Below are 19,648 nucleotides of genomic sequence, written 5' to 3' on the forward strand. Positions count from 1 at the left end.
GCTGAATGAAATTAATTAAATCTTTAGAGGGGCCTTTTAAGCATTAAATACGTATCCAAATATTTATTTAGTTAACTTTGGTGGTTTTAACATGGGTGATCGGAGAAAGGAATTACCAAAGGAAATAGTATTTCAGGATACAATCAATTCTTCAAGCTAAGAATAATAGAATCATTGGAGTACATATTTGTTTATGTACTATATATGCTTAAAGTTTTCATCATCATTTAGGACCCAGTTCTGCAATGTGTTGAACACCTTCACCCCCTGAGGTCTGAGAACCCTAAAGTTGGGAGATGAAGTTGATTCATATGTGGCTTTGATTTAAACCAGGAATTGGCAACCTTTGGCGTGCGGCCCGTCAGGGAAATCCGCTGGCGGGCTGGAATGGTTTGTTTACCTGCAGCATCTGAAGGTTCGGCCGATCGCAGCTCCCACTGGCCGTGGTTTGCCAGTCCAGGCCAATGGGGGCTGCGGGAAGTGATGCATGCCAAAGGTTGCCGATCCCTGATTTAAACATAGGGTTTGTGTTCCCTTTGATAAATACTATAAAATGTCTTTGAATGAAAGTACTAATTCACATGCTAGCTGATTAAATTAAAAAACCCAAACCAAACCAAACCAACTCCATGCTTCAAAAATAAACCAAGAAGAAAATAAAAATAGAAAATTCTCCGTAAAACTGGGTTCTATTTGGAAGTGAAGAAAACTGGGGGGGGGGGGGTTCTGTTGAAATCTCTTTAGGAGTTACTTTTATATTTATTAAAGTAACTAATAGTTTAAACAGTGTAGTGATGCTAGTGGCAGACAAACATTTGTTTTACTGCATTGCACAGCAAGTACTGTGTACTGACCTTTTTTATTTAAAAAAAAACTTGTGTATGTTTTCCCCACCATTGGGTTTTCTAAATAGCATGGTGTATGAAATGACTATACTATATTTTTCAATACTTTATAAGAGTGTTAATCTGAAGAAAAGGATATGGCTTTTTAATACGCCCAAAGATCATGGATATCCAAATCCATTGCTTTAGTTCAATTTAGGTTTTTTTGTAAATCATCCAAAAGTAGTATGTGTGTATGGGTCTCTGGGCAGAGTTTGACAGATGGTCTGTTTAAATATGAGTACTGAAAATTAGAATAAGCATTTCAATTTTTAAATATCATGTAAGAAAACAGCACAGGTTTTAGGGTCATATATGGCCTTTACTCTGTGTGCACATTTCTCTTCAGCATCAGGGATTGAGAGCAGATCGAGGGTAGCATATGGCCCTTACTGCACAAGCTTCCCTGACTTCAACACCTTGGACTGCAATTCAGATTTCATAGCCAAAATTCTCCGACACTATGCTCATAGAACTTGGACTTACCTCTGCGGCTGGATTGGAACCATATTGTTTGCCTTCTTTATATGGCTATGAAGAAAGTAATCTACATCCATTTTTTCCTATATCTTCATAAGTAACTGGCTCATTTAGATTAGCTTCTATCCTCTCTGCATCTTTGGCCATGCATGAGCCCTCTCACATCTCTCAGGAAGGAGTACATACCAGTTCTAGAAGGCAAACCAGAGTTCATGTAGGTTTTGAATAAGAGAGCTGCAGATAATATCTGTGTTCAGATTTTCAGCTTAGCTGTTGTTTCGAATATTGATTAGAATGATCTGAAATGAAAAATCTTTTGTAATCTAAAAATTTGTGTTTAAAACTTTGTGACACTGATTTAAAGCTAAATGTTTTCCTTCTCCCTCTATAGGTCACTGATATGATGCTTCAGGACAAGACCTACCCTGACTGGGGGAAGTCTGCCAGAGCTTTCTGGAAGAAAGGAAATGTTAGGATCATTTTATTCTGGTAGGAAAACAGTAAAATCCAATTATTGTAAGTGATTCTTGAATAGACAGCCAAACCTCTGCCAAAGTACCCTCTAACACTCTATGTCAGTGAAGAACTTTGAAATGAATACATGATAAGAATAAAACTGGCAAAGGATTTAAGCTATATTTTCTAACAAAATTTCATACAATATTTGTCAGCCTGTTAAAACAATTTTTATATGAATAAAAAAGCATTACGGCAATTTAAATCAATGCTGCATATGCATACACATCCTCTAATAAGAATATATGACATATGAGCCAAATTTTAAAATTGCCTCAACCTGGCTTCCATTTTTTGTCTAGGCAGTTGTGGGCACAAAAGTGTAGGATCAAAATTGCTGGCACATGTGATAACATTAAGATGTCTAATTACCTGTTTGTCCCTGTATATAAATTAACTAGACATCTAAATGAAATGTGGTAACATTTTGCATTCACAACTGAACGTGAATGCAAAAACAGATTGGGCTCATAGATTTTTTTTGAGAAAGAATATAAAAAGTAGACAAGAAGTAAACCAGTATGGCTAAATAACAGGGTACAAGAGTTATATGAACCAAAAGGTATGCTTCACAAAATGTAATTCCAGCCCAGCCCAAATCATGCTAATAACAAGAAATATAAACTATGGCAGGTAGAATGAAAAATGGAAACGCGATGGTCTAAGAAGGAATTTGAAAAGCATATTGTCAAAGACATAAAAAGGATAAGACATTCTTCAGATATAGAAAGCCTATGAGAATATCAGTGAGTGTTGTTCTAGCGAAGGATAAAGGGAGAAATTCAGGAGGTTATGTTATAGAGAAGCTATATGATTTCTTTGCATAAGTCCTCACCAGAGATGATACTGGGATACTTACTCTTTTTCAGGTAATAAAGATGTGATACCGTAAGAAATGAGGGTGTCAAAAAGAGGAGACACCCAGGAGTTCTGGAGTAACTTAAGAATGAAGGGGCCAAGCTAACAAAAATATGCAGCTCTCATTAAAATCAAGTATACTGGAGGACTGAGGGTTAATAAATGATGTGCCTGTTTTTTGTTTTTTGTTTTGTTTTTTTTAAGTGATGGAGTGATTCTGGCAATGACCAACCACTGGCAGTTCAGTACCAAGTAATCTGATTGAAATGATAATTATGAATAAAATATAAAAAAAATAATCCTTAGACTAACATATGATAAAAGAAACCAGCATAGCTTTTCTAAAGGAAAATAATCCCTCTCTGATCTGTAAGAACTCTTTTGAGCATGTCAGGAAAATAGTAGATGAAGGAGAACTGGTGGATCTAATGTATTTGGATTTTCAAAAGGCCTTTGACAAAGTTCCTCAGACGAGACAATTAAGAAAACTAATAAGTCATGGAGGGAGAGATAAAGCAGATTAGAAATTGGCTAAGAAAGAGATAACAGAAAGAATAAAAGTCTTTTTTTTTTGTCATGTTGCAAACTAAAAATGCGGTGCCCCAGAATTCTGAACTAGGATTAGTATTTAACCATGACCTGAAGGAAGGATTGCACAGTAATGTGGTAAAAATTGCAGATGACATAAAATCATTTAGGGTTGTCAAGACTAGAGCAGACTATGTGGGATGTAAGAATGCTAGGTGAATGGGCAGCAGAATTGCAGATGAAATTGACTGTTCACAAATGCAAGGTAATATATATTGGAAGCAATAATGATATAGATATATTACTGAGCCTGAAATCAACTATGTTCAGGGGAAAACAGTAAACTCTGAGCATCATTGTGGGCAGCACAATGAAAACCTCTGTTTCAGAGGTGGGAGTGGTCAAAAAGGCAAACACAATAAATACACATCTAGCAGGCTAGAAAAAATCAAGTCATGACATAAATCAATGGTATGCCTTCATCTGGAATACAGTATTAAATTCTGGTCAATCTGTCTCATAAAATAGAGAGCTTCTGGTGAAGTGACTAGTTAGTCATGAAGAGACTTTCATTTGAGAAAAGATTGAAAATACTGAGACTAGTTAGGGGACAAGTAAGAAGTGCCATGGTAAAGATATTTTATTTTCGAGAGAGAACACTGCAAGACACAGAGAGCAATCAAACACTATAAAAAAAAATCAGTGTTCTTACAAAAGATGTTCTGAATTTTTTACAGGCCAAAATTGTATAAAGCCATATTTGCTTTCACATAACAGTCACACTAAAATTGCCACAAAAAGTTGAAAATAGAAATGGATTAAGTAAAAAGTTTCTTTTCATGAATATGTTTAAAATAAAGAGTGTTTTCAATGAGGACTCAGAAGCACAAAGGGCGACATAAACTCTTTTATTTGTAGCTATCGGCAATGAAATAAAATCACCTTAGGCAAGACTTCATATTAAATAGAGATATTATTTATATAGTGTGTGTCAGGCATACAGTAACAGTAGACGTGTGCTTTTTCTTATGAGGAGGAGAAAGGGAGAGGGAAGGCTAACTAAAATTATGGTAGTAATATAAAGTATTAGTCTTTCTTTCTTTGCTCTGTTTAGCGACTTGTGACATAAATGGGTTCATTTTGGTAAGCTGTCCGAAAGGAACATCCTAAGTAGAAAATGCCAAAGAAATATAGATGTATTAGAATCTGCTTAATTAGTATCTTCTAAATGGCACATCTGCTTAATTGGGATAAGTTTCAGTTCAGTGCGCTATAGTTTAGTTACTCAAAATAAGGGATAAATCACAAAGATGGTAACATTTTAAACATGTCAGAAACCTAGGACTGAACACAAAATAGGTGTGCTATTCAATACCTGATGTACATGTGCAATTACAAAAATAGTGCAAACAAACTGGATATTTGAACAGGCAAATCACTGATAAGGGTCAGATCCTTCAAGGTGTCCCTTCATGGGCATCCTTTGTGCATATTCACTATGATATAGTCCACAGTGACATGATCACATAGTGTTTTTTCCACAGGTCCCTCTCTCATTCAATGCATAGAATGGACGCACAAGGGGAAAAAATTAAGGTCTCGCAGGCAATTGTAAATCTGGCATTTCCTAACATTTGTGTGCCTGACTTTGGAACCTATTTAACTTCCTTATATTTTCTGCATGTCATATCTATCTAATTTTCTTTACATTTCAGCATTTTGTTTTTTTAAACTAGATGTCATCTTTATTTGATTCAACAAGTTAGGAATATAGCTCAAAAAGAGTCAAAAATGGTATGGTTTATTCAAAGAAATTAATAAAAAAATACTCAATTACTACAGGAGACTATCTATTTTATGTTTAAAAAAGACTATGTTAAACATGGTTCATTGCGGGATTTCTTACTATGTAAATGTAGGAGTTTCTATCTGAGATTGATAGCCCTGTCTCCAGAATGGAAATTAAGCATGAGCTTTTTAAATGGTTTTTCTGTGATGCACCTAATTGAGGCTTTGACCTGATCAGCTGTATTTCAATACTTCTTGCTTTGCAGTAGTCACAATAATAAATGCATTACTGGAGCATTACATTGCTTTTACAGATTTGAAAGCAGTTCTTGTATTTGTTTCAAAAGACAGCTTATTAAAATGAGTTATTTTCATTGTGAACCGCATTTAAAAGAACTAAGTAGATTTCGTAGCTTTGTCAGCCTAAATTAAACGCTGCCCCAAACAAAACAACTCTTTTATTAAAGTTAAGATTTCTAGACTGCACATCACACAAGTGTAAACCAATACACAGCAAGGAACCCTATGTTATTCACCTCCCCTCCCCCCATTTACTTCACTCATTAACTCTTTTTTTCATTCTAAATCAGTTGTTTTCAGTCAGGGGTACGTAGAAGGTACCACAACTCTTCTAGATATTTGTCTAGTTTTACAATAGGGTACATAAAAAGCACTAGCGAAGTTAGTACAAACCAAAATTTCTTAGAGGCAATGACTTATTTATACTGCTCTATATACTATGCACTGAAATGTAATTACAATATTTATATTCCAATCGACTGATTTTATAACTATAAAGTAAAAATGAGAAAGTAAGCAAATTTTTGGTAAAAGTGTTCTGTAACATTTTTGTATTTTTATGTCTGATTTTGTAAGCAAGTAGTTTTTATGCGAGGGGATCTTAGGAGATCACAAGACAAATCAGGCTCCTGAAAGGGATACAGACGATCCCTAAGTCAAATTTTGCATAAGTCGGAAACATATACACCACCATTACCCCCCCCCAAAAAACCCCAAACACAAACAAACAAAAAAAACCCTCCTATTTCTAGCTTATGGAATATTTTCCGTAGGCTAGAAATTTGCATAAATAGAGTTTGTGTAACCCAAGGGGTGTCCGTACAGTTGTCAGGAAAAGTTGAGAGCCACTGTTCTAAATCACTTATCTTCCTCACTGCAGTCCATGTGTCAGTCAGCAGTAATTCCCTGAACAGACTAGCATTAAGCATTAAGCATCTCTAGCACACCATCTTGCTAGCATCTGTTGGTCTTGTTCAGAACGTGTTAAATGGGGTTTGCCAATTCACTGAGACAGGTGGGTGACTGATTACTCCGCATGTAAATAAGGGAGGTGGTGGAAGCTCTCTGGGGAGAGAGGAGCTAAGGTGGGGGTGAGGAGAAGTTTGGTAAAGGTTTAAATTTGATTGGTCCAAGCTGTACTTCCACAACAACAACATTGGTTATTTATTTCTGGGTAGGATTTATGATCTGGTAATTCCATAACATAAGGTAATGTCCATCTGTGCATTACTAGAGACTGTCATTAGAGCAGGGACTGGACTGCAGGTTCCACCTGTCCCAAGTACCCTCACCACCAGGCTACAGGATCATTCTCTCTCTCTCGATCTGCCCCAATGGCTATTCAAGTATTTTATACAAAATGGAACAGTTTCAATAGAAGAAACTGAAAGCACCTCACCCTACAATAGCCAATAGCCAGGGGACTAGGGCACTCAAACCTGGGAAGAGGGAGACCTGGGTTTGAGTCTGCTCCAGAGTGGGGATTTGAAGCCGACTCTTCCCCTACCCAGCTGAACGTTCTAGCTGTTGGGTACAAGGCAGGCACCTCCAGCTCATCATTTCTGTTCTTATTAACAGTGGTTAAAAATGCCCAGAAAGGAAACGGAACACTTCATTTGACCCAAAATGGATTTTTTTTTTTTTACTTTTAAAACTTTTCAGAAATTCAAAAAAAAAAAAATAACTTTCAGTTTGACTAGAACAATGTTTTTGTTTCAGGACTGCCAGCAAACAGAAATTAACACAACTCCATAAGTGACAGTATTTTATCAATGCAGGCAGTACCATCATCACACAGACTGAAAAAAAATTAAAGTATGGCTGCATGCAATATCTAATAAATATCTGACACTGTCCTCAGTACAAAGCTTCATAGTATAAGTACACCACTGTACATACTGAAGCAAAATAAATTTCAGACTGTAAAGCTGAGGAAGAGTTTGATCCTGTAAGACAGAGGCGGGCAACCACTCCTGCTTCTTGCCTCCTGACGGCACCCCCAGGACTCCTGCCCCATCCAACTCCCCATTCCCTGTCCCCTGACCGCCCCCAGAACACCTGCCCGTGACTGCCCCCTGCCACTCCATCCAACCCCTCTTCTCATTCCTGACTGCACCCCTGGGCCCCTTGCCCCCATTCAACCCCCCCCATTCCCTGCCCTCTGACCGCCCCAACCCCTATCCACACCCCGCCCTCTGATCATCACCCAAACTCCCCTGCCCTCTATCCAATCCCCCCTGCTCCCTGCCCCGTTACCCCACCTGGAGCACCAGTGGCTGGCAACGCTACAGCCGTGCCACCCAGAGCACCAAGACTGGCAGACATGCTGCCTGGCTGGAGCCAGCCATGCCACTGCACAGCACAGAGCACTGGGTCAGGCCAGGCTCTGCAGCTGCACTTCCCCAGGAGCTCGCAGCCCCACCCTCCAGACATTGCGCTGTCGGCGGAGTGAGCTGAGGTTGCAAGGGAGGGGGACTGCAGGGGAGAGGCCCGGGGCTAGCCTCCTGGGGCAGGAGCTCAGGGGCCGGGCAGAAGGGTCCCTCAGGCCGAATGTGGCCCATGGGCCATAGTTTGCCCACCTCTGCTGTAAGACTGTCAGGCGCAGAATATTTTTTTCCTTTCTCCCTGACTTCACTGTGCAGAGGCCTTGTAAACTCATGCCCCCAAAACTTCATATGGATGCTTCAAGTTCAAGCTTTATTCAGCATGCTTTCAAAAATCTGTCAAACAATGACAGAAAACTCTATGTTAAACATACAGCCTCAGCCAATGACCTATGCAAAATATGTACTCTCAAAGCCCACATTGGGCTTCACATTTCAATATAGGTCAAAAACAAGCATTTCACCTTCCTAGTGATTATAGCCATTGTTCACAGCCTTTGTCATGGCTACGTTCCAAAAATCAATTCAATTCTGTAAAATAAATGTAACGTTTAAAGCAATTATGGCATGTTGGAGTCATTTTTTTTTAACTGTGCAGCTCTGTAATGGTATATTTAAAGATGTGTGTTAGAGTTTGCTGACGGCCACTCTGCCAAGCTTTCATGCATCTAACTGAAACCTTGACTCATTCTCAGAGTATCTGTTCTCAACATTGTGTATTTACTCATTTTGTTTTAGAAAGCACATTAGCATGTAAGCAACTCTAAATTATATAAAAGGCAAAAGATAATTGCAAGCCATATTGGTCACCGAAGATATTATTTCTTAATAGCATAAACATTTGAAAGGTTATCTGGCTCCCAGTTGAATAAAAGGAAGTAATTCAAAAACATACATAAGGCCAATGGAAAAATTGTTTACTCATGTTGGCATACTTTGGGGCCTGATTCTGCATATTTTACTTGTACTAAGAAACACTAACTCACAAAAGTTGTTCAATTGATGTTAATGAGATTATTTGCTTCAGTATGTGTAATACAATGTTAGGGTTGCAGAATAAGGTCCCTGTTGACATACTGGGCCAGGTTCTTAGCTGGTGTTAATCTGTGTAACTCCATTTACTTCAGTGGTGCTATACCATTTAAATCAGCTAAAAATATCTTACCTCTTTTGCCTCTTGTTCATCCTGGTGAGCTGAATTTGATTCCTTCTTTGGCATCATCAACAGAATTGTTTGCTAAATTACAATTACGGGGCAAATTTTGTAAAGACAGCAGGGTTACGCTGGTGCCGCTAAGAGATGGTGACCAGTGACCCAGGACCAGATCCTATGGAAATTATGAGGCAAGCTTAATTCATATATTGCTTGCTAAATTACTTTATTATTTTTACATGATACTAATACAACTGAAATGCAAGTAGAGAAGCCTGTAAAGTGAGGAGTATTATTAAGGTAGGCTTGAAAAGAGGCTGAGGCCTAATGAGGCCTGATAGCATAAGTGGAGTGCTTGACTGAGGTCAGGAGATTTAGCAATATATAGCTTGTGACAAACAATTAAACCCCAAAGAAGAAAAAAACCTTAAAATAGCATCTTTTTTGGATATTGGAGTATACGTATTCATGTAGTGAACTGCATTGACATATCAAAATCATTTGGAATGGAGTTGACACAAATTACTTATGCCTAGGGTTGCCAACTTTCTACTCACACTAAACTGAACACCCTTGCCCCTCCCAGTACCCTCCTCCGAGGCCCCACCCATTCTCCAACTGGATATTTGAGCTTCTTAATCCTTTATAGGTAAAGGAGGGATTTTATGCTACCCTTAGCTGTATGTTCATGACAGCACCCCAAATGAATCCAGGCTATAGAGTGTAATCTGAAGACAGTGCAACAGTATATGTATAACTGTAGTCACCCCTTGGCCCAATAAACCTTTGTATTTGATGGTGACATGCAAGAAAGAAAAAGCCCAGCTTGACTGCTAGATCCCAGTTGGATTTAAGGTTGGATTTTTTTTTTTTGGTCATTTCTGGTTTTTATTTGTAAACTGAGCATATTTGGGCCCCGAATCTGCAATCAAAATCACCTGTGCATGAGGTTCTGCCTGCCTGGATTCTATAGCAGGATCAGTGCCTTTAAGTGGAAGAGAACATTGAGAACAGGAAACAATGAATTGAATAATGGCAATTTTTTAGAGAGCCTTTTCCATCCTGTTCTGTTCAGGTTCTTATTCCATAACTATCACTGGAGTAGAACCACTTTCAATTAAAATAAATGTTGTCTATATGTACTTTAACACAACAGTAAATATGAGTTCAGTTGTGCTCAGTTAACTTGTATATAAAATATAATTGTGAGTTAGGGATCCTTTCTTACATTTTTTTTTTACTTGCTTTTGTACTTTGCAAATATTAATAAAGCTTTTAAACTAAAAGAATCTACTGATGGCTATCTATATTGAGGCATACAGCTTTAAAAATCTCCCTTATAACGTGTCAATATTTTTATTTCATGTAATTGTATGTTGTCTACTCGCAATTGTGACAGCAGAGAAAGCAGAAGCTAAAACAAAGGATGGACTAAAACGTCAATAAATCACATTGTGTTAACAAAAGGTGTCCGGCAGGCAATTTGGTTTCTAATGCACATGCTGATTCTTTCTTTTTTTTTTTCTTTCTTTTTTATGGATCTCTGCTTTTTTTTAAATCCCTAAGAAAAATCACGTTAGCAATTAATGTTCCAAGTTCTTACAATAAAACAATTATTTAACTTTCAGAATGTATATGTTCTAGTTACTCTGTTCAAGCAGGAGGTTATTCTGATTAACATAAAATATCTACAGGGCTAACTGCAGTCAAAAGCATAGGTAAACAGCCTGTGAAACAAAGACACTATCAGTACAGTAGTCAGTAATTATTCTCCATCTTCCATTTAGTCAGATGTTACCTACTGAAATGAGTGATCTTTCCTTGAGAAAAACCTTGGCTCTCATTTGGAGTGCTTTGCTTTGTATGTAATGGTTACCATGGTATGTTTGTGGGCCCCATCCTGTTTCTAATTAAGACAGTGGGAAAGGCCTCATGGATTTCAATGAGAGTAGGATCAAGATGTTGTGTGTGAGCACTGAAAGGGGGATGGCAGCACCAGGGATTATTTAAAAAAAAAATTGAGAGGGGCTAATTTTTTTTGGAAGCTTTGTGTCTTATGTTCCAGCTAACCCATTGCCCACCAATATCCACTTGCTCTGCCATAAAGTAACTTGAACTTAATTTCATTAGGCAGCAAGTATCATACAACTGAGAGAGAAGGAGACACAAGCCAAAAAATTGACAGAAGTCTACATTAAAATGGAGTTGGTGTACATTTACATTCCATTTGTTGCTCCAGCAGTACTAGCCTCTTCAAAGACATGCTTGAAAGAAAAAGAACAAAATGTTGCTAAGGTCAAGTATATTATATGTGGCTTTTTACTACTGCTGAATACATTTTTCTCTTTGTAATAGTCTCGATCGGTTGACCATCAGTGCAAACTCCAAGACCAACAATGGTTTTGGGAATGGTGGGGTCTACAGAATCTGGGCGATATTTCTTCTGTTGTTGTGGTGGTTCTGTTTGGTTTCTTGCTTTTTTTTAATTAAGGTGGGTTGGATTGAGTTTCTTATTTTAATTTTGGAGGAATTTTTATGGGTTTATAAATAATCTTTTTTATTATTATGCAAGCACTTTGGGGGTTTTGAATGGGCACTTTTGTTTAAAAACTGAAAGATACTAAACAAATGTTTAGTAAATGGGAAATACAGAAATGGGTTTCTTAACTGTCAGCTACAGTCTATTTAAATACATGATTTTTAAAATGTGCCTGTCCATACACTGTGGGCACGGGTATTATGTATTTGTGTTACAGTTATACCCAGCAGCCTCAGTCATGTACCAGCACCTCATTTTGCTAAACTCTGTACAAACAGAATAAAACGATGGTCCCAGCCCTAAAGAGTTTACAATCCAGACATCTAATTTAGAGAACAAGCTAGCAGACAACGGGGGCACTACTGTAGTAATCAACTGTGATGATTATGTCAACAAGACCAACTGACAACTCTCTAACGTCACCTGCTATAAAGAACTCAAAGACCTTACACCATAATTCACACATGAATTTAAGGATATCATCAAATTCTTCCTCAAACAACTTCAAGAGAAATTCTATGACCTCATCCCCCACGAACACATCCCAAGGACCTTCAGCATGCTTCCCAAGATACACAAACAAGGAAACCAAGCCAGATCCCTCATATCTGACTACCACACTCTTACTGAAAGAATATCAGGACTGACAGAAACTATCCTCCAGTCACTCAACACACACAGGGCCAGCTTCCTTCAGGACACAACTAACTTCTTCCAGAAACTCTGCAGCATTAACTACCTTCTTCAGAACACCATCCTTGCCACCATGAATATCACATCCCTAAACACCAACATTCCTCACCATGACAGCATCACTGCCTGCCTCAGATATCTTCTTAGACAATGGACAACACTTACATATCCACTCCAAAGTCAATTGCCAAACATCTATTTCATCATACCAATGGTATACCTGAGATACTTTTGTAACCCCCCTTTCTTTTTCTTATTGCTTGGTTTTCAGCAGGAAAAAAAAAAAGAAAAAGAAAACCCCACACTGTATTGCTGTAATTACAGCTGTTGTTTCCACTTGCTCTGAGTTGATATGGAAACATTCCCAGGCAAGGAGTTCAGGAAGTTGTTCACCATGCACAGTGGCTATTTGGAAGCTGTCATTAAGGGCAGGCATTCCTGCATGTACACACATGCCTCCTTAGCTATAAGCTGGAAGCTGCTGGCCAATCAGTAGTGAGATCTGTCAGGGGTACAAAACTGGCAGCCATTCTGAGCACTACTCAGATGCAGCCCAGCCCTGCAGAGAGAATGTAGAGCAACGCAGGGTAACCTGGACTGGATCTGTGGATTGAATCTCAGTGCAGTTTACTGTAATCTTACAGAAGTCAGTGGGATTGAGAAAATACGATAAAGGAGAAATCACAGGCTGGAGGCCAAATGTCTTTGTGAGGTGTATTTGGATGTTGAACCAAAGACAGTGTGAGAGCCTAACAGCTACATTCAGTGTCAGGTTTTTTTTCATATTTTCATATGTGAAGTTGTGTATGTGCTCAATAACATGGATGCTGAAACAATATTTTACAGTGATACTAACAACCAATGTGGGTGTTAGCTTTCATAGGCTATCTCATAAGGCATATTTTGTACAAATATGATTACAATGAGAGCTGCTGGAAGATTCCTGCACTGGAAGATTCCTGCTGGAAAATACCGCCAGGTCCCTCTCTCATGCGCAGCTACATAGTCCAGGTCTGGCATCAGCTCTGTCATTCTTGGTCAACACTGTGAAATTATCTTTGTGTACACACACCCCTTTTCAGGGCACTGTGCAGTTAGCTGTGAGCTGCACCGCCTGTGGGAGAGCGGTTAAGTCATCTCTGCACCATCACCTGTCTGGGGCACTTTGATGTGAGCTCTGTGCTACAGCTGCTGGTCTGGTTGGGCCTTTCTGCAAAGTCAGCTCTGTCTTGTGCTGCCAGTCTGGCCTTGCCTGTTGTTAAACCAGCTGTGCATTGCTGCTGGTTCAGCCTGAGCTGATGTGGGCAATTGCAGTGCAGTACAGCCCAGCACAATCCCACAGTCTTTCCACATCGGGTTCAGAATGTCCAGGTGAGGAACCCAGAGCAAAACAGGACCCTTGGGGAGAGCCCCTCATCTCTAGGACGCAACCCTATCCTCTTCCTTGTTGAATTTGAATCCTTAATTCTGAAACCAGAGCCAAGTACTAGTGAAGTCAGAGTGACCCATGTGCTCCAGGGCACTTCTTGCAGAATTCCTGTGCCCTTTGATGAGTACAGTTACAATAACAATTTATTAGCACTTATACTATCAGCACATAGACAAATTCCAAATACAGCAACAAATCACAGTAAGTGGAACTGTGGGCAAACCACATTGGTTAAAGCTGGCTTTTCCTCTCGTCCGCTACAGAGGGAGTGGAGAAGTTCTAATCCTCTAAGCCTTTGAGCTCTAGGGCTTTCCCATAAAAGGAAATTGCCACATAGGCCTACCTCTGGGGGTAGAGCAAAGCAAATCACTGATTTTTCAGGTTAGTGGCTGAACTGAATAATTAAAAAAATATTCAGATATTTTCAAACTGAATCTGATTTTTTTTTTCATTTTATCTCTTACCTAAAATGAAAGGCTGAAACTTTTTTGTTCAGGTCAAACAAAATGTTTTGCACATTGTTTTGAAATAACATTTTGAAATAAAATGTCTGTTTGAATGACATTTTCCAAACAAAATGGTTTGACATTTTGAAAAAAAAAAATTTTTTTTTCCCAGCTGAATCTATTCACTGAATTTTGACCTGAATTTAAAAATAGTTTCAATGCTCTGTCCCATGAATTTGCTACTCAAGACAAAAATCAGCCCAGATCTGCTCTCAAGGCTCTACTTTTCTAGGCAAGCCACCTGTCTGTTTGGAGTCACCCTCACAAACACATTAGGCCAACCCCAAGTATTCAAAAGTCAGCAGTCAGGCCCGAAAAATCATGGAATCACTTAAAAATAATGAGATTTTTAAGATAATAAATGTGACTAGGATTTATTTGCCTTTTGGTGTTGGAGCCGTTAAGGTTCACATTTTCAAGCTTTATTCCATAACTACAGGGCTAGAAACTTCTTTTTTTTAAATGAAAGCTGAGACACTCACGTAATTACTGGTGCCAGCAGCTGGGGCTTATAGAAAAACACCAAATATCACAAGACTCGTAATGAAATCACACTGTAAACAAACAGCACTAGGCCAGACTTGCTAGTGCTGGCAAAGGTAGGACTAAATTACTTCTCCCTGCACCAGTGTGGCCCCTTTGTCCCAAAAGGTATTTATCCTACAGGAGGGCAGATAGCATTACTGCTGCAACTATCCCTTGGGCCTTTCTAATATATTTGTGGGGGCTCAGAAACCGCTTGAAGTTGTGGCTCTGGCTCTATAGCAGAGGTGGGCAAACTACAGCCCATGGGCCACATCTGACCCACAGGACCCTCCTGCCTGGCCCCAAAGCTCCTGGCCCAGGAAGCTAGCACTGGCCCCTCCCTTGCTGTTCCCCCTTCCCCCGCAGCCTCAGCTCACTGCGCCACCAGTGCAGTGCTCTGGGTGGTGGGGCTGTGACCTCTTGCCGGGCAACGCAGCTGCAGAGCCCAGCCTGACCCAGTGCTTTGTGCTGCGCAGTGGTGTGGCTGGCTCCAGCCAGGTGGCACTGTTGCCTGTCCTGGTGCTCTGGGCGGTGTGGCTGTAGCATCACCAGCCACCAATGCTCTAGGCAGCATGGTAAGGGGGCATGGAGCAGGAGGGGTTGGATAGAGGGCAGGAGAGTTCGGGGTGGTGGTGTGACAATGTGGTTCTGGCGGGGCCCAACTGAGAGTGCCAATTCAGGACCAATTGCTCAAAGAGGGCAGTCACAGCCCTAGGCTGGGGTTTTTCCACCTCTAAGGCAAACCAAACCAGCCAGACAAAAATGACTTCGGTTTCACCCCTCTGGCTAACCACAAGTCACACAAGCAATTTCCTTTGACACTCCAGTCTCCTAGTATCACCTCCAGTGCCACCCATCCTGGGATGAATGGTTATGAAAACCAACACCCCAGTAAGAGAAAAAGGTTCTCTCGATCCCAAAGGACCTAGCCCCAGACCCAGGTCAATATACACATCAGATCTTACCCACAGATCACGCTGTTGTCAATCCTTAAATCTAAAATCTAAGGTTTATTCATAAAAGGAAAAAAGGTAGAGATGAGAGCTAGAATTGGTTAAATGGATCAATTACATACAGTAATAGGCAAAGGTTCTTAGTTCAGGCTTGTAGCAGGCATGGAGTAAACTGCCAGGTTTAAATCAGTCTCTGGGACATCCCGCTGGTGGGTCATCAGTCCCTTTGGCAGAGCTTCAGCTTGTAGCAAAGTCCCTTCCAGAGGCAGAAGCAGGATTGAACGACCAGATGGGAGATTGAGCGTCAGCCCTTATATAGGCTTTCCAGGTTTATAGGACACTTCTTGTTCTTACGTGGAAAGTTACAGCAAAATGAGTCTGCAGTCACATGGGCCAGTATCTTTACACCCTGCTGAGTCACAAGGCGTATCTGTTCCTTCTCACAGGTCAATTTGTTAGCTGATGGTCATTAATGGCCATCAGGCAGGCTTAAGCAGAGCTCACAACCATGTTCTGGATCTTTCCCAGTAACACAGCACAAGTTTGAAATACAGACAAGCATACAGCAATATTCATAACTTCAACTACAAAATGATACAGACATACAGACACGTATCATAACCAGAACCCGTAACCTGGTCTTAGACCCTTATATACCCCCTTACATAAGATTTGGTGCCACTACGACCTCGGTTTGCAGAACCATGTTCTGTGTGGTCCAGTTTATATCATAACGTCACAGGTGGTCAGGGCGGTGTGGATAGGGCGGCGGGCATCAGAGGCAGGAACAGTATTGTGAAGGGGCAGGAGTGCCAGGGGCAGTCAGGAATGAGAGGAGGTTGGATGGGGTGCGGGGGCAGTCAGAGGACAGGGATCTGGGGTGGTCAGGGACAGGGAACGGGGCGGTTGATGGGCAGGGTCCTGGGGGCAGCAGTCAGGAATGATAAGGAGGGATGGACAGGGTGGGGGGGCAGTCAGGAGAGTTCCTGGGGGCAGTCAGGGGACAGGGAAGGGTGGGTGGGGCGGGGTTCCGGGGGCTGTCAGGGGCCAAGAAGCAGGGGGGGTCAGATAGAGGGTATGGTCCGGGCCACGCCTGGCTGTTTGGGGAGGAACAGCTTCCCTTCACCAGCCCGCCATACAATTTCATAAACCCGATGTGGTCCTCAGGCCAAAAAGTTTGCCTGCCCCTGCTCTATAGGAAGCAGAATCAATCCTAGCCCTGTCCACACCACTGGCCTCTTGGATTCCACAGAAGAAGGGAGGTTACAGACAATACAGCCTTGTCTCCCAACAAACTTCTTTGATGTCCGAATTCCTAGTGATACCTATCCATGCAGGTCTGAATATGCCTCACTGAATTCTTTGCTGCCTTAATTGGCTGCTGTTTAACCTGATCTGTGAGCTGGCCCAGCTGCAGCTTTTGCATAGGTTTGACTTTCTAAAAAGAATGCTTATTGGATTTTATGCAGTAAAGTTGCAAACAGCCAAGGTGTTATGTTATTGTTTGTACTTAACATGTGATTCAAAATTTTTTGAAGAACCCTATATACCTAGAAATAACATACAGGATCCTTGTATCAGAACGTAGATGGGATGACATGTAAGTAGAGTTAATTAAATTAATTTGTAATTTATGAAAAAGTAAGTAAATCTCAAGAATAACACCATCAACATTTCTTTCATCTCTTTTATTTGTAATACTTTGGTAAAATCATGAACATTGAAATAGCTTTCTCTGCCTCAGTTGCCCTTTTCTGTTAGGTACACATGGATTCCTTCTCAGCCTCTGGACTGTTTTTCCATGGAACTGCCTTTTCATATTTTTATTATTGTTGTTCTTGTTTTTATTTATACGATTGTCTATCGACTTCACCAAAGATCATATCACAACTATGGGAAGGGAAGTGTTAAGTTATGCTTCTTCTGCTGGCTGGTTCTGTCTACAGCAGCAGAGCGCAAAACATTGTAGGTTTCCAAAATAGTGTTTGATTTCAATTTCTCAGTAACATAGCTGTAATAGCCTGTGAATTGGAGGATGTTACTGTGATCAAATTAAAGCGCAGCTCTGCGCTGAAAAGTGATTTTTGTAAAATGGCACCTACTTGCTCTTATTCTTTTTGTATCTGAATCATATCTATTTATTTTAACTGATAGAAATATGATTTTGCTACTTTTCACTCCTCTTAATAGTGCAGAGCCAACAGAGCTATGGGGGAGTGAGCTAGGCTGTGTTCTGGTTCACATATCATCACAACAATTGTCATTCAAATTCTAGTTGCTGGGCAAAATTCTGCCCTTGGTTTCACTCGTGCGGTCCTATTGAAAACAACAGAACTGCACAGATGCAGTTGAGGACAGCATTTGGTCGTTAGACCCTTTATTTCTTGTCATGATAAGCAAAAAGAAAAGAACATAGTCTGACTCAGATTATAAATTGAGATTAATGAGCTGGAAATTAAGGGGGGAAAACACTCTTCTTTTAACTGAGTAAATTTGATATAGAAAACCTTGAGAAATGCTGAATAGAGAATGCACATTTCTACAGAGTTACTTTTCAAAGTAGATCCTCACTATAAGCTGGCCAAGTTTTATATCAAAACTACTTAGCAGTAGCCTACCATATAATGTCAAACATACTGAGGTTAGTCTGCTTTATAAATAAAATATTGTAAGAGGGTTTCTTTTCCTAGGGAATCTCCAAATATCTGATGTAGACACATCTTAGTTGCACGAACATAGCTGTGTCTTATGAAATTGTATCAATGAATGTGGAGTCCTTTTCATTAAAACTGTGTTATTATTAATTTTATTTTTAATTAGTTTAGTGAGCAGTGAATTTTAAACTAGCCACTGCTTTCAGATTAACTAGAATGTGAGCTAATGCGAGACCTGAAAAATCAATTTGTCAGGCTGAGTCACATCATAAATAAGGTACTTATATTTAACAACTTTTATATGAAGAAGAAAGTTTGTTTTGTAATATAATAATTTAAACTTCACAACTTTATTTCTGTTTGAACAAGACCTTACAAAACATTTAGTTTTCCCCCCTAAGTGTAGCTGAATTGATGAAATTATTGGTGTTTCTTTAGTTTTATTTTTATGCAATGTAAAACATTTATACTGTCTCCCAAAGCAAATTAAAGTACAAGACCCAAGTACAGATGAAAGCAGCTGGCATGCAATATTAATATTTCAAAGAAAGTTTGTTCTATGTTTCAGAAAAGCAGTCTGTTGTACTTAAAAATCAATTTCAATTTTTGTTTATCAGAATTTGTGCAACCCACCATGTACAGTTTCCACCAGCTATTTCTTGAAAGGCTTATTGAGAGGGGAATTTTGGTATCTTCTGTTAAAAGTGCCACTTTCTTCTTATATCATGAGATATTTCAATGACAACAGTCTATTTTGGCTGGTTTCTTTTAATCTATACGCAACTTCAATTAGTGTTCAGGTCAGTAAGTGGAAAGACATTTATGGAATCAATCATTTGGGTTAAGGAGTACATGTACTGCAAGCTTACTAATGGAATGGAAATAATGCCTGGAACTTCTCCAAAACAGTCACTGTCTCAGTGGAGCAATTAAATATGTATGAAGAATGTTTGCAGTGAAGTTCAAACACATCAGCCTAAGGCTTATATTTTTACTTTAATTTATTCACAGCCTTTCTTTGTGCTGCTGCTTGATGGTCCAAAAACATTTCTGAGCATGGTGCCTATTGCATCGTGCATGTAGCCATTGACTGACAGATACAGTGACAGTTTCTACTTTTGATCACCATCTCAGGAAGCAGAAGTAGACTCTATAGTAAGAGAATACAATGTTAGTATTCAGATTAGCAGAGTTCTATTCTTTAATCCATTCAGCATCATTCTAGCTGTGTGAAGCAATCTTCTGCTTTAATTCATACCATTTATCTTAGGATATGGGTGTTTAACTAAACTTCCTTTTCCGGTTGCTGCAGCATTATTAGGATTTCAGTAAGAATCCCCTATGATATGGCCTGAATCCTGTATCTTCAGATCATTACTTTTATCCTTCACAAAAGAGAAGCTTGTGTTATAGCTAGAAGTAGCTCTTTATACCCTCAGTGAATAATGGAGCTCTTTA

General features: G+C 39.7%; 1 protein-coding gene across 3 annotated transcripts in view; it reads left to right on the top strand.

Moving 5' to 3' along the window:
- TMEM117 (transmembrane protein 117) overlaps nucleotides 1-19,648 on the top strand; it is a 363,574-nt gene that overhangs the window by 248,784 nt on the left and 95,142 nt on the right. For all 3 annotated transcript variants that reach the window (XM_075065932.1, XM_075065940.1, XM_075065943.1), the window contains one exon: nucleotides 1,756-1,853. In XM_075065932.1, the coding sequence (XP_074922033.1) occupies nucleotides 1,756-1,853 (98 nt within the window). The remainder of the gene's footprint in view (nucleotides 1-1,755; nucleotides 1,854-19,648) is intronic.

Source organism: Chelonoidis abingdonii, chromosome 1, assembly GCF_003597395.2.
Source record: "Chelonoidis abingdonii isolate Lonesome George chromosome 1, CheloAbing_2.0, whole genome shotgun sequence".
In the NCBI taxonomy this organism is placed as follows: Eukaryota; Metazoa; Chordata; order Testudines; family Testudinidae; genus Chelonoidis; species Chelonoidis abingdonii.